Here is a 25698-nt window from a genome sequence, read left to right as displayed (position 1 = left end):
TCATTATGAGTGTACAGTGCATAGCACAATGGGGTCTCTTGACTTCTGACTGAAGCAACAGGCGCTGACACAATACAAACGATGGTGACTAGTGCTAATTCTAAAATTCTGTTCATGGCAAAATCTCAGTAATTTAAACATTAGATAATATTTATGAAATTTAAATACTTACTTTCATAAATATAGAAACTACCACCAAGCCATTGGGACTCTTTGCAGCCTCTGTGACATTTGTATACAACTCATGGTTATAGTGGATTAGTTGAACCTAAAAGACGCAGGGGGGGAAATTATGATTAAACAGTGGAGAGTCATACCGTGAATTTGTCTGTAAATACTATTTTGACATATATCCTGATTGTTTTTATTAGGATCCCCACCATGCTAGTAAACTTTCTAACAGTGCAATTTTTCAGAGGTTTTTGCAACATGCATGATTTTAATAATCTCCGTGACCATCTGGCTCAAACTGGCACAGCACCAGGGTGTCGTCTTCTAAATTGCTGTTAAGTGAATTTACCACATATGAAGTGCACTGCAGGGGTTGGCATAATTTCCCTGCTGCAACAACAGTTGCCATAGGCATCAAGTAATATGTACTCTTCAGCAGCAGCTCAAACTCAGAGCTGTCAGGGGTTGAAATATTTTCACAAACATGTAAGACAGAAAACGTTGTTGCGCTTTGTAGCTGTTTAAAATTCAAGAGACTAATGTCATTGGCCAAAATTTTCCAAACTGGTTGCCCGGAGTTAAGCACCTGTCATTAACGCTCGTCTTCCCTGGTTCCTCCTGCTTGTTTGTTGCATCAACTTGGCTGCATCTTGTCTTAATTTAAAATCTGTGTTTTAGGTGGTCAGGTCCTTGGAGCAGGGATTGTTTCTCTTCCTGTATGTCACACAGTACAAGGGGCTCAAATCTGATTGGGGCCTTTGGATACTACTGCAATATAAATAATAGTAATAAATAGCCTGATTTCTCAGGGGTGATGAATGCCCTTTACTCCCAAAGTAGTCAGAGGGAACTGTGGGTATTCAGCATCTCTGACAATCGGGCAACTTACTGAGATGCCTCGCTTTAGGCAACCAAGACTGAAAAATTAGTGCCACTGTTCCAGCATTTTTAAAAGCCCAGCAGCCTGGCATTTGGAATTTAAACTCCAGACCCTCAGAGGGTCATCATGATTTAAACTTAATTTAATGGGAGAAAAAAAAATCCACTGGCAATAACAAACAAAGGAAGAAAAAAAAAAAAGAAAATCCCTTCATGGCATAAAAAAGCATTTTTACGACCCTGACTCAACTTACAGTGATTCACTGTGTGCTAATTGGTGTGATATTATGCCAGGTACAGAGCATCATGTATGTTATATAATAATAATAGATTTTAGAAAATGGTCACATGTCATTAAGGTCTAAATCTCTGTCCCTTTTGCAAATCCATAGAAAATGGGATTTATGAAGGGGGAGCTCACCAGCGACTGGGAGAAATGATCCTCCCCCGACATCTGGTCATGAAGCATTCTCCACAGCACTTCTATAGCTCAGACTATCATAGTGGCCACTGCTGACTTAAAGTAGGAACTTTGGGTAGTAGATTCATATAGCTACACACCACATGGGCAGGTAGAAAAGGACTGAGCTTATGATTTACATTTTAGTATCTGAATTCAGAATATCTGAATACTTGGACCTAAGATCAGCACAGAAAATAGACAATATTTCCTGAACTTGGGAATTCTGATTTAAACTCAGATTTAAAATTTAAAAAAACTGTTACATTGTGCTGTTACACTGGTGAAAATCCAGAGTGACTCCACTGGAGCCATTAATGATCTGGAGGATGGTGTGGATTGCACCCTCAGCAAGTTTGCAGATGACACTAAACTGGGAGAAGTGGTAGATACGCTGGAGGGTAGAGATAGGATACAGACGGTCCTAGACAAATTAGACGATTGGGCCAAAAGAAATCTGATGTGGTTCAACAAGGACAAGTGCAGAGTCCTGCACTTAGGAAGGAAGAATCCCATGCACTGCTACAGGCTGGGGATCGACTGGCTAAGCAGCAGTTCTGCAGAAAAGGACCTGGGGATTACAGTGGACAAGAAGGTGGATATGAGTCAACTGTGTGCCCTTGTTGCCAAGAAGGCTAACGGCATTTTGGGATGTATAAGTAGGAGCATTGCCAGCAGGTCGAGGGACGTGATCATTCCCCTCTATTCGGCATTGGTGTACTCATCTGGAGTAGTGTGTCCAGTTTTGGGCCCCACACTACAAGAAGGATGTGGAAAAATTGGAAAGGGCAACAAAAATGATTAGGGGGCTGGAGCACATGTCTTATGAGGAGAGGCTGAAGGAACTGGGGTTATTTAGTCTGCAGAAGAGAAGAATGAGGGGGGATTTGATAGCTGCTTTCAACTACCTGAAAGGGGGTTCCAAAGAGGATGGATCTAGACTGTTCTCAGTGGTAGCTGATGACAGAACAAGGAGTAATGGTCTCAAGCTGCAGTGGGGGGAGGTTTAGGTTGGATATTAGGAAAAAATTTTTCACTAGGAGGGTGGTGAAACACTGGAATGGGTTACCTATGGAGGTGGTGGACTCTCCTTCCTTCAAGGTTTTTAAGGTCAGGCTTGACAAAGCCCTGGCTGGGATGATTTAGTTGGGGATTGGTCCTGCTTTCAGCAGGGGGTCGGACTAGATGGCTTCCTGAGGTCCCTTCCAACCCTGATATTCTATGAAGTCAAAGGAGTTACACCAGCTGAAATGAGAACACAAACTGACTTCTGTATATTAATATCAAATAATGTTGGCACAATTAAACTTGGAATTTTGAATTTAAAGAAACTTTGAAAAGTTTTGTTCCATTCATACTTCTTGAACTCACAAAGTTTATGTTCTGCTTAGCTCACAATATCAGATCAATATCAGACCAAAGGTTCTCTTTTACCCTCCAAATGGCTAAAGTCTTCTATAGCCAGCAAAGAAGCTGCACCATAGAAGGCTTTCCCCACATGAGATGATCATGTTCATGGAGAAAAATCTTGCTAAAATGGGGCTTAATAACCACAATGACTCTGTCCCTATGACAGATAGAATGCTTAGTGCCCCAGTTGTGCAAGAATATAGTAGCAAAGATTGGTGTAGCAAGAGTTACCTGACTTTTTTGCGATGTATTTATTAAAAATAATAATGTTAAGGCCTTTGTTTACCACCAAAATATGTATGTCCATTAATATGTGAGCCAGCAGCAATCAAAGTTATGGCATACGTTTCTAAATCAAGCATAACCTACATGGTTACTGCCTCATTATTCATAACTTGAGAGGAATAAATGATGCCTTATAAACTTTGGGAGTATTCAGATACTACTTTTTCCTATAAGGTGCCTTGACCGCAAAATGCATCTGGCATGTTATGTGCAAATGCCTGAGCTTGCTGCCCTGATTCACAAAAAGTAAAACACCCAACCCCTACATACATGTTCAATAAAGGCATAGTTCTCAGCCTCAAGGATATTGGATGAGGTTATAAATTCCCTGTTTGCTTTAGTATGTTGAGCAGACCTGGACCCTTGGCATACAGCTTTATCTTTTATAACTCTCATTTAACTACCCAAAACAAAACAAAAAAACCTGAGTGTGAGGGTCAAAATGGTTGACAATGTATTAATTTTTTACTATTTTTCTCCTCTGCTGGATTGTGAATTATCAGTTGACCTTCCTACAACTGGCATGGTAGGAAATTTTTAAGCAAGACACAAACAAACAACCTGGAAGCAGGAAGAAAAAATGTCAGAGTAAGCCACGAAGTCATATTCTGAGCTTTGAGAGCCAGCAGAGTTGGAGGAAGCATTAACTATCCTATTGTGGCATGTCATCTAAAGGTCTTGTAAAGAATTAATGGGAGTTTTCACTAAACTGCAACCAGAGGTTCCAGGCTTATTAGTCATCAGCTTGTGATGTGACTGAATTTTTAGAACATCTTAGCCATGGGGACTGTGCCCTTGTTGACACTCTTAAGCTCAGCAGCCTATGTTCTGATTTTATTTACTAGCATTCACTCCAGCAGCCCAAGCTGGTCAGTGAATTTGTGAGGAAATAGGTCATGAAATATGCTTTAGATGGGATTTTCTCATCTAGTAAGTCCCTGAGTTACCTAGGTCAGCTTTTGTTAATCTAATGAACCAAACTGTGAGTACAAGACTGGCCGGACTGAGTAAAGTAAAGACAAAAAAGAAAGATGAAGTCGGTCTCTTATAAGTGGGAATCCCCATTGAGGACAACATGCAGAAACAGTGAGAAAACACCCAGTCCCCATTCCAGAGACAGAGTTTGTAGGATCAAGACTAATAGGTGGAGTGAAGGGAAATCATAATGCTGGAATGGGGCTCTACAATCCATGCCAAATGTCTGAGCTCAAATTGCAGGTGATTAGTGGGCATCTATGCGTGGGTGAATTAACAGGCTTGACCTGATGGGAAATTGGCTGACTAGTTAATTTATCCACTGTCCCATAATTAATCTCTCTTTCCTGTAACACACTCTGATCCAGAGGAACATTTGTACTTAGGGTGACCAGACAGCAAGTGTGAAAAATTGGGACACTTTTTTCGGGGTGGGGTGGGGTGCATAACTGCCTATATAAGACAAAGCCCCTAGCATCAGGACATCTGGTCATCCTATTTGTACTATTTGGTTGAAACCCCCTCACCTGTACCAGTGCTTCCAATTGGTGCCTGTTCCCAGCTCCCTGTTTCTATAGCCCTGCACACACAGACTATATCCCTCCTTTCCCAACTGTTCAAATTGCTCCAGGGCTAGTCCCAAATAGTATGTTTAAAAAACCCCCCCGCAACATAGGTTGAGGCCCAACTTCCAACCTTGCTAACTACCATAGTGTGGAATGAGCTGTTTTTACTAAGAAGAGCTGGTTGAAAAATGGGAAATTCTTTCTGTGAAAATTGTTGCCGAAAAATGTTCCTTTTTCTACAGTAAAAACAGAGATACAATTTTTTTCTAACCAGCTCTGCTAATTAGGGTCTTGATTAATCCACCTTTCCAATGAGGTAAAATAATGGACACAGTGAGAGGCCATAGTGGGAATGATTTAGGCTTTAGTATCATTATGGTACCATGATTAGTCATGCGGCCAAAAAGAAAAAATTACCTAATAAATCGAGGGAGAGACAAGGTGGGTAAGGTAATATCTTTTATTGGACCAGCTTCTGTTGGTGAGAGAGACAAGCTTTTGAGCTCCACTTGTTTGTGAAGTTTAAAAGCTTATCTCTCTCAACAACTGAAGTTGGTCCAAGAGCAGACATTACTTCACTCACCCTGTCTCTTTCGTATCTTGGGACCAACTCTGGCTGCTGCAGCAACCCTGCCACCAATACATCAAAACAGTTAAAAATTCAGATAGTATCAACTCTCCTTCTCTTTTCCCCTCTCCCCCCGGAACTCAAATTCTATAAACAAGTAATTTGCATATCAACAAATCCTTCCAACTACCTGTTAATCAAAAAGTCCCTTTGGAGGAGTCTGACCTGCCAAACAGCACTGTATATAATAAAAATTAAAACCTTCTAAAGCATTCATTTTATTCCCTTTGTTCATAACATGCTAATTAACAACAAGAATCAATTTGTTAGTAATTGCTGAATAGTCATATTGGTAATGTACACCAAATACAATCTCCAAACAAGCAATTTCCTCCATCAAAATCAAGCTGATAAGCAATTTAGTTAAAATGCGTTGCTAGATAGCCCTGATTCTGCTCCCATTGTGTACAGTGGCAAAACTCCCATGGGACTGGTATTGAGTGGACACACAGATCTTGGTTCTCATGATATTAACTGACTACATCAAACGTTTTAATAACCAGATTGGCTTAATTTTTCAAGGCAACTAGATTTAAACTCCATTTATAATGACAAGCCAACTACTCTAAATCAACTGAGCAGATGGGGGATTGCAGCTACTTCAATTTAATTCCAGCACAAGAAGTTCATTGTATTACAAATGTTTTTTTTGTTTAAAAAAAAAAAAGCTTTATGCTGAAGATCCCCAAATGTGCTTGTCTCCAATAACTGGGTATTTACCTACAGACTACTAAACTGGTTGAGGAATTAGTTTTTGAAAACTATTCCCCAAATATGCAGAAGCATAAAAATTGCTTAAAGAAATGGGGTGTGTGTGGGTGTGAGAGAGAGACAGTGAATGAGTGTGCATTAATTTTGCAGGTTTTGCCTTTAAGGAAAATACCTACAGAATTTAACACAGAGCATTAAACTGTCTCTGAGTTTTTTTTTTGAAGGAGCAAAGTGCTTGTTAATCTGATTCAGGGAGACCCAGAGTCCTCAGAGTACAGAGTCCTCAGCTTCTATTTTCAAGAATCTTCAGTTTTATCCTCTAAGTAAACAACTGGTTTCCCACAGCTGCAGATGAGGGTGTGTAGTCTGAGCTGAATCAGATGCTGCTGCTTTCTTTGTTCTGGGGCTGCTAGCTGGTTCTGAAATACTCTAGTCTGCGCCTTTCAGTTACTCAGTCTGAGGAGGCATTGCAGAGATACTTTGAGTTCTGAAACAGAGATGTTGTCTAGGCTGGGATTTGAACCAATCTCATCCACCAGTGTAGCTGTACCAGTGCAAACTTCTCGTATAAACTGCTATAAAGCACAGTTTGTACCAGTGCAGCTTGCCTTGATTTCAAGTAGGGGCAAGATCCACCAGTGCAATTTTCAGTTTACTCTCTCAATAGCAGGAGTTTGTTTGCATACATGTGGCTGGCCACTAATGGCTGGAATCAAGCCAAATTCCCAGGGTAGGCAGGCTCCCACTATCCAGCATTGTAGTTGGATTTAAGGTAACTTCTTGTATGTGCTTTCTGTTTGCATGGCTCCACTATCTTGGCTGTCCTCTTGATCCAGCTGCCCCTCCCGTGCCTTTTTATAGTTTTGTCTTAGTGCTCAAAAAGGTTTCCATAGCAGCAAAAAAATCAGCAGTTGAAATGAGCATCTCAAAAGGATTCAGCCAGGAGCTCCTGGAGACACTGCCCTGCTAGATCACATCACATATAAAAGGTTTGGATATTGATTATCTCATAGATTGTTACTGCTGCAGCTGTAACCAGTGGAAATCCTTGGGGAGAGTTCTGGCAGGGTAGTGGTTTCTGTTTGGGGAGGGATCCTTTTCCCCACTGGTCCAAAAGAGCCCAGATTTTTTTAAGCTTTAGGGCACCCTGGAAGGCCTATCAATACTCTTGGACTTTTCCAGAAAGAATGAGATGAGGTATTTAAGGTGACTGTATTATCTGTGGTAACTCTCTGTGTTATGGACTTACAGCTTTGTAGGTTGTCCTATAGGTGGCTTATTAGTTTGTTGTTTTTTTCTGTTAAAGATATTTATCCTTAGATGGTATGTTTTATATTCGTACAGTACTTTGGGATTGGAGATATGATTAATACATATAAGTATTAATTATAAAATGGGGGATAAATTAAAGAATTGCATAGTCGATCACTTAAAGTCACAGTACAATGAGCATGGCAGTGCTACACGGGTATTTTGTTTTCCCCACAAAAGAAATTCATATATTTTTCACTGAGCTAATTAATGTTTTATTTATTAGGATGTTCTTCAGTGTTAGGCATGCAGGTCTTTTCTTTCTAGTTTCTATACACAGAATGATCATTTTCAAAGTGTCCTGTGTGCAGCAGGCCTATATAGAAAAGTCCCAGTATAGAATTCTATAGGATGGTTTAAAAATATATAATTCTCTATTAAAGTCTATAAGTTTTCAGAAGTAACTTCTATAGAAACTTGTGAAATACCTATTGTATTCTATTGGTTTAATCCCTATAATGTTCAGTAGGACTTTTCCGTAAAGGGTGGTGCTTAGACCCTATAGAGTTAAGCTTGTTCCTTAGACAAATCTCACCTTTCAAGTGATGGCATTGTTCTTTTTTCTTTAACAAACTCACAGTCAATACAGTGAGGAAAATCCCTTTAAGTTCTGCTTTGAGTTTCAGGGCTCTTAAACAATATAGATTCTTGTTATATGCTATTGATTTCCTTTGGAAGACTCTCCCACTAAGATTAATTTGCCAAAGAACAACAGATAGTTCTTTGTTTTCCTTGAGCAACAGAAGTTCTGTTTTTCAGGGAGAGGGAGGGAATTAAGATTTATCACTCTCATATTAGTCAATGAAAATCCAAAATGTGTCCTTGTTCCATCTCTTCCAGGAATGTGCATTGGACCAGAAGCGCACACACAAGTTTTTAGATATCTGAGGTTGGCAGCATTGGGAGTATCAGTATGAGCTGACTACAGTATATTAGGAGTAGTCTACTATCCTGTATCCCATGCACTGAGTTGTTTACATGCACTGCTCAGTCTGGTAGGGTTTCCTCTTTGCAGAATAACATACTGTTGACATTATAGATCAGTTTCTGGCTAATGTGGGGGAAAGGGCCTAACTCCCTCCCTTAAGAAGCATGTATGTATGTATATATGCATGTGTATATCATTAAAAAGCTTAATTATTACGCACGTATATTTTGCCTGAGACCAGCTCGAAATATTTATTAGATTGCTCCGATGTTCACATGTCAGGTGCAGTTCTTTCTGGATGCCAAGAGATACGCTACTTGACTTTTCTCTTGATCCCATACCCCAGCAAAGCATTCTGCATAGCTGGTCATGTGGAATGCTTCCGTTGTGGCATTTGATCAAAACCATTTGGCAAGCAAGAGGAGACTGCCGTGCTAGGTTTCCTGGGCACCACAAATTCTATGGCTTCTATTCAGCAATCTTTTAAAAATACCTGTGAAATATGGTTGTTTAATCTAGTGTGCATATGTAATCTCATGATAAACGTTAGATCGCTGCAAGGGGACAATACAAGGTTCTTTAGCACTGAGATATGGAGAATTATTAGACTGATGGAATTTAAAATCCCACAGTCCATTACACAGAACGTTCTCCTTACTGCTGTTGGGAGTAATGGAAATAACCTTTGTCCTACCTGCAAGTGTTATAATTGAGCATATAACCATCTTGATTTGTAAATGACAAGGACCCCAAACAAAGGGAATGACAGCAGGGAACAGTACCGTTATACAAGGCACTGGTGAGACCTCACCTGGAATACTGTGTGCAGTTCTGGTCTCCCATGTTTAAGAAGGATGAATTCAAACTGGAACAGGTACAGAGAAGGGCTGGATGATCCGAGGAATGGAAAACCTGTCTTATGAAAGGAGACTCAAGGAGCTTGGCTTGTTTAGCCTAACTAAAAGAAGGTTGAGGGGAGATATGATTGCTCTCTATAAATATATCAGAGGGATAAATACCGGAGAGGGAGAGGAATTATTTAAGCTCAGTACCAATGTGGACACAAGAACAAATGGATATAAACTGGTCATTGGGAAGTTTAGACTTGAAATTAGATGAAGGTTTCTAACCATCAGAGGAGTGAACTTCTGGAATAGCCTTCCAAGGGAAGCAGTGGGGGCAAAAGATCTATCTGACTTTAAGATTAAACTCGGTAAGTTTTATGGAGGAGATGGTATGATGGGATAACATGATTTTGGTAATTAATTGATCTTTAAATATTCATGGTAAATAGGCCCAATGGCCTGTGATGCAATGTTAGATGGGGTGGGATCTGAGTTACTACAGAAAATTCTTTCCTGGGTATCTGGCTGGTGAATCTTGCCCATATGCTCAGGGTTTAGCTATCGCCATATTTGGGGTCGGAAAGGAATTTTCCTCCTGAGCAGATTGGAAGAGGCCCTGGAGGTTTTTTGCCTTCCTCTGTAGCATGGGGCATGGGTCACTTTCTGGAGGATTCTCTGCTCCTTGAAGTCTTTAAACCACGATTTGAGGACTTCAATAGCTCAGACATAGGTGAGAGGTTTTTTGCAGGAGTGTGTGGGTGAGATTCTGTGGCCTGCGTTGTGCAGGAGGTCGGACTAGATGATCATAATGGTCCCTTCTGACCTTAATATCTATGAATCTATCTATGAATTTATGAACAGCTAATCTGTAACTGTAACATTTTTTTATTATACTATGCTGCCCAATAAAATGTTGTGACACCTGATTTAGAGTGCACAGAGTACAGAGCACATTTCCAGTCCAGCAGAAAAGGAGAAGCAAACTGAATTGCTCTGGTAGACAAGTTAAGTGTTTGGATGCAAAGTCTTTGCAGCAAGTGACTTAGATCTCATTAAGGAAAAAAAAGATAAAGTTTTGTATATACAAGGTTTATTAACAACAGTTAAAGGAATAGATTTAATTTTAATGTAATTGGCGTCCATTCAGTAATGAAAGTGTAATGAATGAAAACCAAGAAATAAAGTATTTGACTGTCGTATCTTAAAATACAGATGTTGCTATAGTTCTTTTAAAATAGGAAGAGGAGAGAGGTCAGAATTCTTTTGTCACATTCATTCTCTGGATCTGAAATTAGTTTATTGTCCTCGCTTTGTGAGAGAGATTCTGAAATTTCTGTGATGTACACAGACATTACCATCTACTTTGTATTTAAAAAAAAAAAGAAGTCATTTTTAGATATGATCTAAATCAGGGAGTCTCGAAGTTCATTGCACCACAACCCCCTTTTAACAACAAAAATTACTACATGACCCCAAGAGTGGGGACCAAAGCCTGAGCCCCACTGGCCCAGGCCAGGGGGACCAAAATCCGAGCCCCGCCACTCTGGTGGGGAGGGCCAAAGCCTGAGCCCCATCGCCCCAGGAGGGGGGCCTGTAATCTGAGCCCTGCCACCCACAGCTGAAGCCGTTGGGTTTGGCCCTGGGTGGTGGGGCTCGGGCTTTAGTCCCAGGCCCCAGCAAGTCTAAAACCAGCCCTGGTGACCCCATTAAAATGGGGTCATGACCCACTTTGGGGTACCAACCCACAGTTTGAGAACCCCTGGACTAAATAAGTGAAAGAAAGTAGGTGTCCTGCAAGACGTTATGGCATTTGGCCACTGTGAGTGATATATCAGGGTTTTTAGCACATTTGATCTTGCTTGCTGTTTTTCCTTCTTGCCAATACCACCCATCACTTCAGGAATTGAACGTGATGCAGTGGAAGGTGCAATCTTGCTGATGCTTTGACATAGGGTCTAATCCTGCAAGGTTCAAAAGGTCCTAAATGCTCAATGGCTTGAATGGGATGTGAAGATGGACAGTTCGTTTCTTTCAGGATCAGCTCTACAATGACCATCTGAAAGCACTTCTGTTGCAAAATATAAAAACATAGCACTCCAAGTCAGTAGATGCTGTTTCAGTAGCTGAGCTAGTACTGTATTTGGGACTATGTATTTTTTTCTGCTCTCACTTGTTTCTAAAAATCACCCCCTCCCCCCGCCAAAGGGTTTCAGCCACTGTGTGTTTATTAACAAAATTTGGTGAAATGGTCTACAGACTACATTAGAACACATGCTCTGAGCTTTCCTGACACCTGTAGGGATGTCCATATGTGTACAAGAATATGTCTGTATCTCTGATTTTTTACTATATAAAAGACAGAGTCATGATTAGTAAATTCCAAGTCTTAAAAGTCTTTTGAGTTTATTTCATGTACTGTATTCTTTGGACAACTTCTCATTTATTATTTTGTGAAGCTCTTCCTTACAGCGTGCTTGGCATTGCATAAGGCACAGATACCTGCCCAAGAGAACTTGCATTCTAGAGTATCATAAACAGCCAGCTTTTTGAAGATATGTAAAACAAACGAGACAATATTACAGTTGTGTTTTCCATTAGATCAAAAAATCCGCCCTGGTTGGCATGAGCTTGAACAAATCCTTAAAAACACATAAAAGCAAATGTATTTGTTTATACTGATCTCAAAAATATTATTTGAGCCTATTAACCAATAGATTATTCTTCCACCTTAGACCCATGGTCTTTAATGAATAATGAACAGCCTTAATTATTTCTCAAGGAACAACTTGCAGGCCCTTGTCAAATGATGAATATACTTTCATACTGTTTTGGTAACTCCAGAGCTACTTCAGAAAGGAGAAGGTAGATTATAGTTTGCCATAGTCTGTTACAGCCTGCAGCTGCACAGTAACTAATATTTTTGTGCTGTATTGCCACCTTCTTGATCCTGCTATGAAAAAATATTGCTATTACTATAAAAGGTAAAATAAATAATTACAAAAATTACGAACACCTTTTTTTAATCCTCTCGTTGGGTGAAATCCTGGCTGTATTGAAGCCAAAGGCAAAACTCAAACTGACTTCAGTAGAGCCAAGATTTCACCCTTGGGGTCCAATCCTGCAAAGTCTCTCCAAAGACTCCTCTCAAGGAGATTAAAGTTTGGAAGATTGGGTACTAGAAAACATTGCTGACACACTTTAAGTAGTTAAGAGTTATGATGCATGTTAGTTGTCTTTTTGCATAACTGAAACATCTTTCTCTCTCTCACAGGGTGATCCACCAAGAAATATTAATGTTGTCCAAGGTGCTATTATTCACATACTCCTTATTAATTAATCCATACATCTACTTGTCTTTTGTTGTTTTATTTTGCTAAAATCACAGGAGTGGTATGCTTTTATATGTTGGTATATTGGTGAAATAAATTTTACCTGACCACCTAGACTTCCAGCAGTTTACTTAGCATTTTATCACACTGCTGTGTGGTTTCAAGATTAAAGTAAATTAAAAAGATTAATTAAATTTAATACAGCAAAGTAGTAGAATGCCAAAAACATCTGTTTCATATCATTTTATTTTATAAATCTCTAGTATCTTTGGCATCCTCACTGTATTAAAAATAAAGGCCTCTTGGCCTTTTGTTTAGCCTCTTGGTGACAAATTGCTTTTTGCTTTTTATTGCTTTGGCCAGTTATTGTATATCTTAAAAAAGGGGAAAAAAAAAAGCAGACCCACATTACGGGCATCATTAACACTGGATTAACAGTCGTCTCATCTAAATACATAACCATATGCCACCAATTACCCTAAACAAATAAGAAAATATAGGATTCTAGTTTTTCCTTTCAAATAGAATGGGGCTAGGAAGATGCAGTTAAAAGAGGAGTTCCGTCTTTTATTAGCTTGTGAAAAGACACCTGTGTAAAGGTATTTTATATGAAATGCAATAGTCAGTAGTTAACTCTGTACCTGGTTGTGAAACCTACGTAAAATAGTTATGCACTGGGAATTAATACTTAAACTGCAGATTATGTAAAAAACTTTATTATGACCAAATGGTGATATTACCGCAGAATAATGGCTAGCAAGCTTTGTCTGTGATTCCCCTGCAAGGAGCTAACCTCATGAGTTACTCTCATCATATGACCTTTTACAATTAATTAACAGTTGCTGCTTAGGTAATTACCTCGTTATATTGAGACATACAAATGAAGGGTGAGTGAGTGTCTTAAACTTTCTTGTGCATCCGTTCCCAAAAAATAGGAATGGCTGTTTCATGATATTTTAGGTAAAGATCAACCACAAACTTCTTATGGGACTCCCTGAGCCACTGCCCTTGCTGCATCTCCCATCAGCATGTAAAGGGATTTCTGACCAAAGAACGCTACAAGTAATTTTGACTATTCTTTCATGTCAGGTATGCTAGATGCTCAGATGCCATGCCTAGATAGGATGTAGCTTTTATGTATCCAGTTGCATTACAGGGCTCTGATTTTCTGGAAGAATTGTGCGTGTCCTAGTGGTCAATCTATTAAGTGGTTTCTACAAATAAGAAAAATGATGCAGTGATGGCCTGGACTAATTTTTTGGTCACTGTGTTCCCTACCCCCCCCCCTCCCCCCCAGACGTTCTTGTTAAACCCTGGATTTGTGCTGGAAATGGCCCACCTTGATTATCATACACATTGTAAGGATAGTGGTCACTTTAGATAAGCTATTACCAGCAGGAGAGTGGGTTTGTGTGTGTGTGTGTGGGGGTGTGTGTGTGAGAAAACCTGGATTTGTGCTGGAAATGGCCCAACTTGATTATCATACACATTGTAAGGAGAGTGATCACTTTAGATAAGCTATTGCCAGCAGGAGAGTGGGGTTGGGGGAGGTATTTTTTCATGCTTTGTGTGTATAAAAGATCTTCTACACTTTCCACCGTATGCATCCGATGAAGTGAGCTGTAGCTCACGAAAGCTTATGCTCAAATAAATTGGTTAGTCTCTAAGGTGCCACAAGTACTCCTTTTCTTTTTGCGAATACAGACTAACACGGCTGTTACTCTGAAACCTGTGTTACCATGAGACACTGTTTCAGAAGGAGACTGGTGCTTGGCCATTGTATGATGGAATTGCATTAACAATGCCATTCTCTCTCTCTCACTCTGTGTAACACCAGTGTAGCTGTCTGTTTACCCTGTCAATAGAAAAGTACCATATGCAGATATTCCTGTACAGTATAAGCAATGTGCAACAGCAAACACAGATCAAAGAATAAAAGAATGAGAGGAGGATTTTCACACTGACATTAATCATTGACTTAGGCTGGTGAAAACCTTCATGTTGACAAAAAATCCCCTATACCAATCTGCAAAAAGTTATTTAACTCGGTGTTGACTCGATGGTCAAAGAAAATATTAGCATTAACACTATAAATTAGGAACAAACAAAAAAGGAGAAAAGAATTCAACAGTTTTGCCTATGACAAGTATATGTTTGAATTAAGAATATTTTCCAGTGACCAAAAGAAAGGTGAAATAAATGGGCAAAGGTTCTCAAAGTTTAAATTACCATAATATTAGTTCATGAGACAACTGGAAAATGAAACTGATGCTTGACCTATTTTCACTGTCCAACCTAGGTAAACTAGTAAAAAGAAAACTTGCATAAAGAAAAATATACTAGATTAAACTATTTATTTCAATTTTAATAATCTATAGATGTTATAACACAGGTAAAATCTTCCTTGAAAAGCAAATTTTTATTGTGAAAGTGTACCTTCTAAATTAACATCTTTGCAAACTTAGGAAATACAGCCACATGGATGTTTGCTGCATGGCTTACTGACAAATGGTTCTCTCTCTTAAATGCTTTACTCTTCAGATAGTCCAGTGGTTAGGGCACTAGTCTAGGACTTAGCAGTCCCTGCTATGCCACAGATTTCCCGTGTGATGTTCAAAAGCAAGTCACTCAGTTTCTGTGCCTCAGTTTCTGTAAAATGGGGATAAATATTACTACCCTACCTCACAGGAGTTGTTGTGAGGATGAATACGTGAAAGATTTCTGCGGTGGTCAGGTACTACATCAAAGGGGATCCATACAAGCTCCTAAGATAGACAGCACACCCAACCCTATTACCAAGTCTGACTACTGTCACGGAGCATGTGTCTCCTAATGCTGTGCAAAGGCCCGTTTTGAAGGTGTTGCAAGGCCCCCGGGATAAATGGCTTGGGCAACAGCATTGCAGAGCACTCTGATCTCAAAAAGATGAAGAGTGATAATAGGGAAACCTTTAAAAGGCTAATAAAAGTGGGAAACAATAGGAGATGAACATAAAAGTTGGTGACTTCAGGATCATGTCTTTGAAAATAGGCTGAGAGCTACAATGAATAAACATTTGAAGCACAGCTTGATTAAAAATAGCCAACAGCGTTCTGGAATGAATGTTTTATTAAATTATTGAAAGTTCCTTTAGGATATTAATATTGTGGCAGATGAGATGATATATTACAGGGTTATATTTCTGGCAGTTGTTTGAGAAAATTTCACATTGGGATTTTGTGTGTAAGGTGGAGAGTCAGAAATTAAGAGGAGAGATGGCACAGTGGGTTAGATCTGCCTACAGGGCAGAAAACAACCGATGTCCCTAAATGGTATCTTTGCTAGCTTACTAGAAGTTTCCAGGTACAACAAACTTTTGTTGTTTATGTAAATTGTTTTGAATGAAAGAGATTTGCAAATGTGTAGAATGAAAATAATTGTGAAGGCACAAAACATAATTAACACCATGAAACCAAAAGGACGTGAATCATTTAAGAACCTGAGATAACAGATGAGAAAATTTAATTGAAGGCAGACGAAGGTAGAATATGTCTTACAGCAAAGAACTGAATGGTGGTGGGGGGGAACGGGACAGGACAGTTGCTGAATGAACTGAAAGAAAAGGAGTACTTGTGGCACCTTAGAGACTAACACATTTATTTGAGCATAAGCTTTCGTGAGCTACAGCTTTGTTAGTCTCTAAGGTGCCACAAGTACTCCTTTTCTTTTTGCGGATACAGACCAACACGGCTGCTACTCTGAAACCTGTCATGAATGAACTGAGTTGCATTATACTGATCAGGGAAGAGAACTGGGACTTAAGGACAAATAAAACACGTGAGGCTAAAAGCCTTAAGGCAGTTTCAGTGAAGAAAGGAAGTAGGAGGTTGATAGCCACTGCTGGAAGAATGCAGTACAGTATCAGTCAAAGGAAGTAAAACGCTATTGAACACACAGAAGTGTTTGCTTATTGTAAGAACACGTTTCAGGATTCACTGCAAAAGGGATGGACAAATGCCTTTTGGCCACCTCAGAGAGAAGGTGGGAAGAGCTGTTCACTACAGCACACACCTGCACATTTTATCTTACTAATTAAAAAAAGAAAGGGGAGGAGGGAGGTCATTTTGCTACCAAAAGCTTCCAAATATAATTAATTCTACTTCAGTGGCATCACCTCAGCCAGTCAGAGCACAAGGATGCTGTGTCGATTCGAACTCACAGCTGTCGCTGTAATTTTTAGTAACCGTATTGTATGCAAACTCCTGCAGACTGTTCCATATCATCCCTCAGAACTCTGCTCCCTATGCCCACAACAATGAGGCTGCCTCAACTTCTCAGTTTCATCTATATAACAAAGAACCTCCCTGATAATGGCTCCAAAAACGGGTTCATTACATGTTTCAGTACAAAAGTAACCTTCCTGCTGACTCAGGGATGACTGATTCCTTGGCTAACCAAACACCAAAGCCTTCTGCTTCAGAGTTTATATAGCTCAGGATATACGTACATGCTTGTAAACAGGAACCATCCTGAAATTATCCTCTAAATCCTCTGAGAAGGATAAAAATATTTTTTTGCCTCCTTTAAAAAAATCAGGAGTACTTTGTCTCTTCTTTTGCTCCGATGATGTAAAGCTCACTGAAAGACGGTCAGCAATGAATAAGTAAAACTAACCAAAAACTTCGGCTTTCATCAATCAAAGTTGCGTTATCTGATGTATTTACATATGTAGGTCTGAGCTATAAATTAATGGGAGAGGTGGACTGGATAGTTCAGGGGATGGGGTTTGGAAATGAGTTACACTGAAGGCCTCATCACAAAAACAAATAGCATTAACTGCCCATCTCAGTAGAGAGACCAATGACTGAGTGGATATGGAGATGTGGACTTACCAAAAGTAACTTGTGCATTTCTTACATTGCGACTAGACTACTGAAACTTTCTTTACCTGAGCTAGCACACAAGCTAGTTTTCAGAGAGCAGACCAGCACAAAATGCACCACACTGGCATTCTACGCTTTGCAATAACTGCAAGTTGAATTTCAGGTCCAGTTCAAGGAGGCTGTCCTCATTTTGAAAGTCCTGAACGAATAAGGGTCAGGCCCAATTGCTTCCATTTTTTGTGTTCATTATGAACTGCAAAGTAAGAGACAGCTTATATATCCATTCAATCCTTGGAAGACTCCACTGAGGTTGCCAGGTAGTACAATTTATTTTTCTGATGAAATCATAAGTGTAACTCATTGCCAATTCCCAACTCTCAAACGCATAGCTTACATAGTCATACGGAAATATGCTGGATGGTGCAACTTGGCTTGAAGCAGGCCTGGGTATGGGTTGTTTTTCTTATATTCTGCTTTTCTCTGGCTTTCATGAAATCTAGCATGTTGGGGGAGAGAAGAGACTGAGAGTAATGCTGATGATTTTTAAGCAGGCAAAGCAGAATTTTTTAATGTTTAAATAACAATTTCAAGAAGGTTCCTGTTGTACAAGTTGTTAGGTGTATCCCGATTTAAATAAATTGAAGCAGAAGACTGAGTTGTTTTGTTAGCCCAGGAAAGTTGTCTCAGAATTAGCAGGAAAAATTGTCCAGTAATTTTTGTACTGAAATGTGTAATAAGTACATTTTTGAGACCTAATCAAGGAGTGCTCTTTTGTTTTCTGCATGACATTGAGATGCTGAGGCAGGTTCGTTTGTTGTGGGCATATGGGAGGGCATAGGCATGCGACTAGAACCAACCACAAAGGGAGTCTTTTGACTCTATTGAGCACAAGGACTATTCCACTAGAGACAGGAGCCATGCTAAAGAGGGTGGCGAAGAGGGGCAGGGAGGAGGTAAGGCCAAGCCAGCCCTTCCTGCCCCACACCAGCCCTCTCTGCTGGCCAGAACGCAGTGGGAGTGTGCTCGCCACTTCTTTTAATGATTGCAGCATGGATCACACTTGCCCGGTGCACCTGGGTAGTGCAGCTCTGCAACAACCTAAGGGTACGTCTACACTACCCACTGGACAGACGCGATAAATCGATCCCCGATTGCTCTGACATCGACTCCTGTACTCCACCACGGCAAGAGGCAGGAGCAGCGGCAGTCAACCCCACACCATGAGGACGCGAGGTAAGTCAACCTCAGATACATCGACTTCAGCTACGCTATTCTTGTAGCTGAAGTTGCGTATCTTAGGTCAATCCCTTACCCCGCCCCAGTGTAGACCAGGCTGTGACTTAATGCCAGAGTTCAATTCTGAATTTGTGCCAGTTTCATGAGACTGTGCCCTGGACAAACATTTATAAATATGTTGGAGTACACTGGCAATTTCATCCACTAGCAATGACGATATCATAAGTTTTTTAGAGCTGAGTGAAAACATTATTAGTTGCAAACAATATCTCTTGTGGATTTTGGAATTTCCCCTCATCCAGTTATTCACAAATAAATGTTTTATTTGACCCATCTATAGTTAGTACCTTTCACTAGTTTTGATACCTCACCTGTCTCCACCTCTCTTACTCAGTTTCACTGTACTTTGGTAAGAAAGAGAACATTCTTGTTGGTACACAGATGAAATGGAGCTGATTGTTATGGCAGATAAATTCCAGATTGTTGAAATGTAGTATTTAGAATAATCTTTAACCATAATAACTGCCAAATTGCAGATAAGGATGACAGTATGTATTACCTAGCCCTGGTCTACACTAGGACTTTAGGTCGAATTTAGCAGCGTTAAATCGATGTAAACCTGCACCCGTCCACACGATGAAGCCCTCCATTTCGACTTAAAGGGCTCTTAAAATCGATTTCCTTACTCCACCCCTGACAAGTGGATTAGCGCTTAAATCGGCCTTGCCAGGTTGAATTTGGGGTACTGTGGACACAATTTGACGGTATTGGCCTCCGGGAGCTATCCCAGAGTGCTCCATTGTGACCGCTCTGGACAGCACTCTCAACTCAGATGCACTGGCCAGGTAGACAGGAAAAGAACTGCGAACTTTTGAATCTCATTTCCTGTTTGGCCAGCGTGGCAAGCTGCAGGTGACCATGCAGAGCTCATCAGCAGAAGTGACCATGATGGAGTCCCAGAATCGCAAAAGAGCTCCAGCATGGACTGAACGGGAGGTACGGGATCTGATCGCTGTATGGGGAGAGGAATCCGTGCTATCAGAACTCCGTTCCAGTTTTCGAAATGCCAAAACCTTTGTCAAAATCTCCCAGGGCATGAAGGACAGAGGCCATAACAGGGACCCGAAGCAGTGCCGCGTGAAACTTAAGGAGCTGAGGCAAGCCTACCAGAAAACCAGAGAGGCGAACGGCCGCTCCGGGTCAGAGCCCCAAACATGCCGCTTCTATGATGAGCTGCATGCCATTTTAGAGGGTTCAGCCACCACTACCCCAGCCATGTTGTTTGACTCCTTCAATGGAGATGGAGGCAACACGGAAGCAGGTTTTGGGGATGAAGAAGATGATGATGATGAAGTTGTAGATAGCTCACAGCAAGCAAGTGGAGAAACCGGTTTTCCCGACAGCCAGGAACTGTTTCTCACCCTGGACCTGGAGCCAGTACCCCCCGAACCCACCCAAGGCTGCCTCCTGGACCCAGCAGGCGGAGAAGGGACCTCCGGTGAGTGTACCTTTTAAAATACGATACATGGTTTAAAAGCAAGCATGTGAAAGGATTAATTTGCCCTGGCATTCGCGGCTCTCCTAGATGTACTCCCAAAGCCTTTGCAAAAGGTTTCTGGGGAGGGCAGCCTTATTGTGTTCTCCATGGTAGGACACTTTACCACTCCAGGCCAGTAACATGTACTCGGGAATCATTGTACAACAAAGCATTGCAGTGTATGTTTGCTGGCATTCAAACAACATCCGTTCTTTTTCTGTTATCCTCAGGAGAGTGAAATATCATTCATGGTCACCTGGTTGAAATAGGGTGCTTTTCTTCAGGGAACACACAGAGGTGCCCGTTCCTGCTGGGCTGTTTGCCTGTGGCTGAACAGAAATGTTCCCCGCTGTTAGCCACGGGGAGGGTTGAGGGGGTAGTCACGCGGTGGGGGGAGGCAAAATGCGACCTTGTAACGAAAGCACATGTGCTATGTATGTAATGTTAACAGCAAGGTTTACCCTGAAAGAGTGTAGCCACTGCTTTATAAAATGTGTCTTTTTAAATACCGGTGTCCCTTTTTTTTTTTCTCCACCAGCTGCATGGTTTCAATGATCACAGGATCTTCTCCTTCCAGAGGCTAGTGAAGATTAGAAAGAAAAAAAAATGCACTTGTGATGAAATGTTCTCTGAGTTCATGCTATCCTCCCACACTGACAGAGCACAGATGAATGCGTGGAGGCAAATAATGTCAGAGTGCAGGAAAGCACAAAATGACCGGGAGGAGAGGTGGCAGGCTGAAGAGAGTAAGTGGCGGGCTGAAGACAGGGCTGAAGGTCAAATGTGGCGGCAGCGTGATGAGAGGAGGCAGGATTCAATGCTGAGGCTGCTGGAGGATCAAACCAGTATGCTCCAGTGTATGGTTGAGCTGCAGCAAAGGCAGCTGGAGCACAGACTGCCACTACAGCCCCTGTGTAACCAACCGCCCTCCTCCCCAAGTTCCATAGCCTCCACACCCAGATGCCCAAGAACGCGGTGGGGGGGCCTCTGGCCAACCAGCCACTCCACCACAGAGGATTGCCCAAAAAACAGAAGGCTGGCATTCAATAAATTTTGAAGTTGTAAACTTTTAAAGTGCTGTGTGGCATTTTCCTTCCCTCCTCCACCACCCCTCCTTGGCTACCTTGGTAGTCATCCCCCTATTTGTGTGATGAATGAATAAAGAATGCATGAATGTGAAGCAACAATGACTTTATTGCCTCTGCAAGCGGTGATCGAAGGGAGGAGGGAGGGTGGTTAGCTTACAGGGAAGTAGAGTGAACCAAGAGGCGGGGGGTTTCATCAAGGAGAAACAAACAGAACTTTCACACCGTAGCCTGGCCAGTCATGAAACTGGTTTTCAAAACTTCTCTGATGCGTACCGTGCCCTCCTGTGCTCTTCTAACCGCCCTGGTGTCTGGCTGCGCGTAACCAGCAGCCAGGCGATTTGCCTCAACCTCCCACCCCGCCATAAATGTCTCCCCCTTACTCTCACAGATATTGTGGAGCACACAGCAAGCAGTAATAACAGTGGGAATATTGGTTTCGCTGAGGTCTAAGCGAGTCAGTAAACTGCGCCAGCGCGCCTTTAAACGTCCAAATGCACATTCTACCACCATTCTGCACTTGCTCAGCCTGTAGTTGAACAGCTCCTGACTACCGTCCAGGCTGCCTGTGTACGGCTTCATGAGCCGTGGCATTAAGGGGTAGGCTGGGTCCCCAAGGATAACTATAGGCATTTCAACATCCCCAACAGTTATTTTCTGGTCTGGGAATCTTCCTGCAGCTTTTGAAACAGACCAGAGTTCCTGAAGATGCGAGCGTCATGTACCTTTCCCGGCCATCCCACGTTGATGTTGGTGAAACGTCCCTTGTGATCCAACAGAGCTTGCAGCACTACTGAAAAGTACCCCTTGCGGTTTATGTACTCGCCGGCTTGGTGCTCCGGTGCCAAGATAGGGATATGGGTTCCATCTATGGCCCCACCACAGTTAGGGAATCCCATTGCAGCAAAGCCATCCACTATGACCTGCACATTTCCCAGCGTCACTACCCTTGATATCAGCAGATCTTTGATTGCGTGGGCTACTTGCATCACAGCAGCCCCGACAGTAGATTTGCCCACTCCAAATTGATTCCCAACTGACCAGTAGCTGTCTGGCGTTGCAAGCTTCCACAGGGCTATCGCCACTCGCTTCTCAACTGTGAGGGCTGCTCTCATCTTGGTATTCATGCGCTTCAGGGCAGGGGAAAGCAAGTCACAAAGTTCCACGAAAGTGCCCTTACGCATGTGAAAGTTTCGCAGCCACTGGGAATCGTCCCAGACCTGCAACACTATGCGGTCCCACCAGTCTGTGCTTGTTTCCCGAGCCCAGAATCGGCGTTCCACAGCATGAACCTGCCCCATTAGCACCATGATGCATGCATTGGCAGGGCCCATGCTTTCAGAGAAATCTGTGTCCATATCCTGATCACTCACGTGACCGCGCTGATGTCGCCTCCTCGCCCGGTATCGCTCTGCCAGGTTCTGGTGCTGCATATACTGCTGGATAATGCGTGTGGTGTTTAATGTGCTCCTAATTGCCAAAGTGAGCTGAGCGGCCTCCATGCTTGCCTTGGTATGGCGACCACACAGAAAAAAGGCGCGGAACGATTGTCTGCCGTTGCTCTGACGGAGGGAGGGGCGACTGACGACATGGCTTACAGGGAATTAAAATCAACAAAGGGGGTGGCTTTACATCAATGAGTATTTCAGGCAGGACTTCACGGAGGGTTCCAATAAGAAATGGTGCACCTAAGTAATTGTTTTTATTGGAACAAGCAGGTTGGTCTGGCCTCTGATTGATACATGGCTAGATTTACCTCGCTGCACCTTCTCTGTGAGTGACTGCAGTGTGACCTAGAGGAATGAGTCCCCTAGACAGGGGAGGGGGGGAAGCAAATGAGTACAAAACAAATCTGGTCTATTTCTTGTTTTGATCCACTCCATCTATCTTTTACATCTTTGGCTGGCAGCAGACGGTGCAGAAGGACTGCAAGCCATCCACATCTCATGGCTGCTCGGCAGAATATGGTACAATAGGACTGCTAGCCATCCTCATCTCTTGCCCGCCCGGCAGAAGATGGTACAAGAGGACTGCTAGCAATCCGTATCGCCTGCCTGCTCACCATAAGATGGTTCAATAGGACTGACTGCAGGACTAAAGAGAATGACCTGGTCAAGTCACTTCTAATGTAGTCCCTGCACCCATGTCTGCCCAGGCGCTCCTGGCCGACGTGGCCAGGAGCACCTCGGACATGACAATGATGGCTACCAGTCCTATTGTACCGTCTGCTGCCACAAGGCAAGGGGTTGCTGCTGCTGTGTAGCAATGCAGTACCGCGTCTGCCAGCACCCAGGAGACATACGGTGACGGTTACCTGAGCGGGCTCCATGCTTGCCATGGTATGGCGTTTGCACAGGTAACTCAAGAAAAAAGGTGCGAAACGATTGTCTGCTACTGCTTTCATGGAGGAAGGGAGGGAACGGGGGCCTGACGATATGTACCCAGAACCACCCGCGACACTGTTTTAGCCCCATCAGGCATTGGGATCTCAACCCAGAATTCCAATGGGCAGCGGAGACTGCGGGAACTGTGGGATAGCTACCCACAGTGCAACACTCCAGAAGTCGACGCTTGCCTCGGTACTGTGGAAGCACTCCGCCGAGTTAATGCACTTAATGCACTTAGAGCATTTTCTGTGGGAATACACACACTCGAATATATAAAACTGATTTCTAAAAAACCGACTTCTAGAAATTCGACCTAATTTCGTAGTGTAGACATACCCCTAGTATATCATGTGTACATTATTATATAGGTATCTACTTTTGTTATGGTGTATTGCCCTATTTGTTATCATGTGTTAAGACATGCTAGGTTGTAATGATTGTATATAAACTTGGATTAGATTAGTCATTCCTTGAACTCCGATGCTGTTGTCATCTGTTACAACACATTTTGAGTTATGGAGCAATAGTGCAGATGCCCATTATTTTGATAAAATATCTAATTACTTATCTATGATACAAACAAGAACTCATATTGTATGAAATATAATATGAATGGAGCCATTCTACATCTTCTGTTGACACTGTAACAATGTCAACTGTTTGCTAGCCTGTTGTGAAGAAAGAATCCTATGTAAGAGTATGGCAGTGGGAACAGCATGTCATTGAAGTGAAATCTAACAAAAGATTGATATCTGATGGAGGTGTGATGACATTAATCGGTGTAGTTTCCATGCAAAGCATATAGTTCACTAATTGTAATTCATTCATTATATTTAATTAAGCCTTGTTACTGGGTAACAAAATATATGTCACCATCATCTTGTCTTTACAAAGAGAAAATTAAAGTAGCCAATCTGATAATACCAGTTAATCACTGCAGATATAAAGAGAGAGAGATTCAGAAGAACACTCAAGAATAAAAGGATAACCCATTTCACTTTTTAAAAATTCCACTGAAGTGTAAGCTCTGTTTAGAGAGAGAATTTTGTGTCTGTTATGTTCTCTGATCTCCCCAGGAAAAAGTTTCCGAATTATGTTTAAAACTGCCAGTTTCTGAGCAAGCAGCATGAAGAGGTTTTTCTGGGAGAAAGGTTCAATAATTAAAATGAGTCAATAGAGACGAGCAGGAGGGTGGTTTGATCTAGTTCAGAAACTGACACTTTACAGCAAGAAAAAGAATGCCATCTCTATGATGAATTATTTTGTGTAGAACAGGAGTCAAGTAGAAGAAAATCACCCTGGAAGAAAAGAGGGCAGGTCACCAGGGGAATTGGTTTGTTCAAATAATTGTGAGCTTGAACAAAAGAAATGAGATTTCTAGGACAACTCCAGATAGAATCTATAAGTCTCCTGGGATGAGATGTAAAATTGTGTTCCTAACTACTTCCGGTCATTAAAGATCTCATGGCACATTTTCTGAAAGCTGCGGTGTTGACCCTGTTCAAATTCTAACTTGGATAATGAATTTTCTGCTTAAATTTCCCCGTTTCAACTAGACATGATTATCCTCGTCACTCATCCTATGCTTTCATGCAATGTTTATGATCACCACATGTGCCTGAAAACTGGGGATGTACCTGTTAGCTTTACAAACATCAGGGCTTTGTCCTCTCCTTGTTAACCCTTTACAGCCTCTGGCCACCCCACGGAAGTTCTGTTTAAATCATCTGGTATCAGTGTTATCTTTGCTTGAACTTCTAGAGTTTCAGAGAATGATATAATGGAATAGAGTTTGGTTATAGCACCTTTTCATGCTCATGGTCGACTTTACAAATGGTGTGTTCAGGGCTGGTAGCACAGAGCCAGTCTTAGTGCCATATCCTGGCATCCATCTACAGACGTAACTCCTGCTGACATCAATGAGAGTTCCATGTGTGGAACAGTGACAAGTTATTAGGTAGGCATAGACAATCAGCTATAGCTCACCCACAGCTTTGTGCAGGGGAACCTGTTTTATCGACACATCAGGATATTTACAGTTTTCAGTTGAACGAAAGTCCTGTGAATAAACAATTTCACAGTTGGCAAAATAG

General features: G+C 41.8%; 2 protein-coding genes across 4 annotated transcripts in view; one reads left to right on the top strand and one right to left on the bottom strand.

Annotated features, from left to right (window-relative positions):
- The window catches only part of LOC141998222 (myb/SANT-like DNA-binding domain-containing protein 7), a 121250-nt gene extending 99972 nt beyond the window's left edge, over positions 1-21278 (top strand). Inside the window, exons 1-4 of one of the 2 annotated variants that reach the window (XM_074970907.1) lie at positions 7040-7074; positions 18409-18593; positions 19494-20094; positions 20672-21278. In XM_074970907.1, coding sequence (XP_074827008.1) covers positions 19515-20094; positions 20672-20688 — 597 coding nt within the window. In that variant the 5' untranslated portion in view covers positions 7040-7074; positions 18409-18593; positions 19494-19514 and the 3' untranslated portion in view covers positions 20689-21278. Of the gene's footprint in view, positions 1-7039; positions 7075-18408; positions 18594-19493; positions 20095-20671 lie in introns of those variants that run through there. The other variant, XM_074970906.1, reaches the window with a different exon arrangement.
- The window catches only part of CA10 (carbonic anhydrase 10), a 335728-nt gene that overhangs the window by 18119 nt on the left and 291911 nt on the right, over positions 1-25698 (bottom strand). For both annotated transcript variants that reach the window (XM_074970904.1, XM_074970905.1), the window contains exon 6: positions 173-268. In XM_074970904.1, coding sequence (XP_074827005.1) covers positions 173-268 — 96 coding nt within the window. The remainder of the gene's footprint in view (positions 1-172; positions 269-25698) is intronic.

Source organism: Natator depressus, chromosome 14, assembly GCF_965152275.1.
Source record: "Natator depressus isolate rNatDep1 chromosome 14, rNatDep2.hap1, whole genome shotgun sequence".
Classification (NCBI taxonomy): Eukaryota; Metazoa; Chordata; order Testudines; family Cheloniidae; genus Natator; species Natator depressus.
The sequence above is the reverse complement of the archived record's forward strand: the minus strand, read 5'-3'. Positions and strand labels throughout refer to the sequence as shown.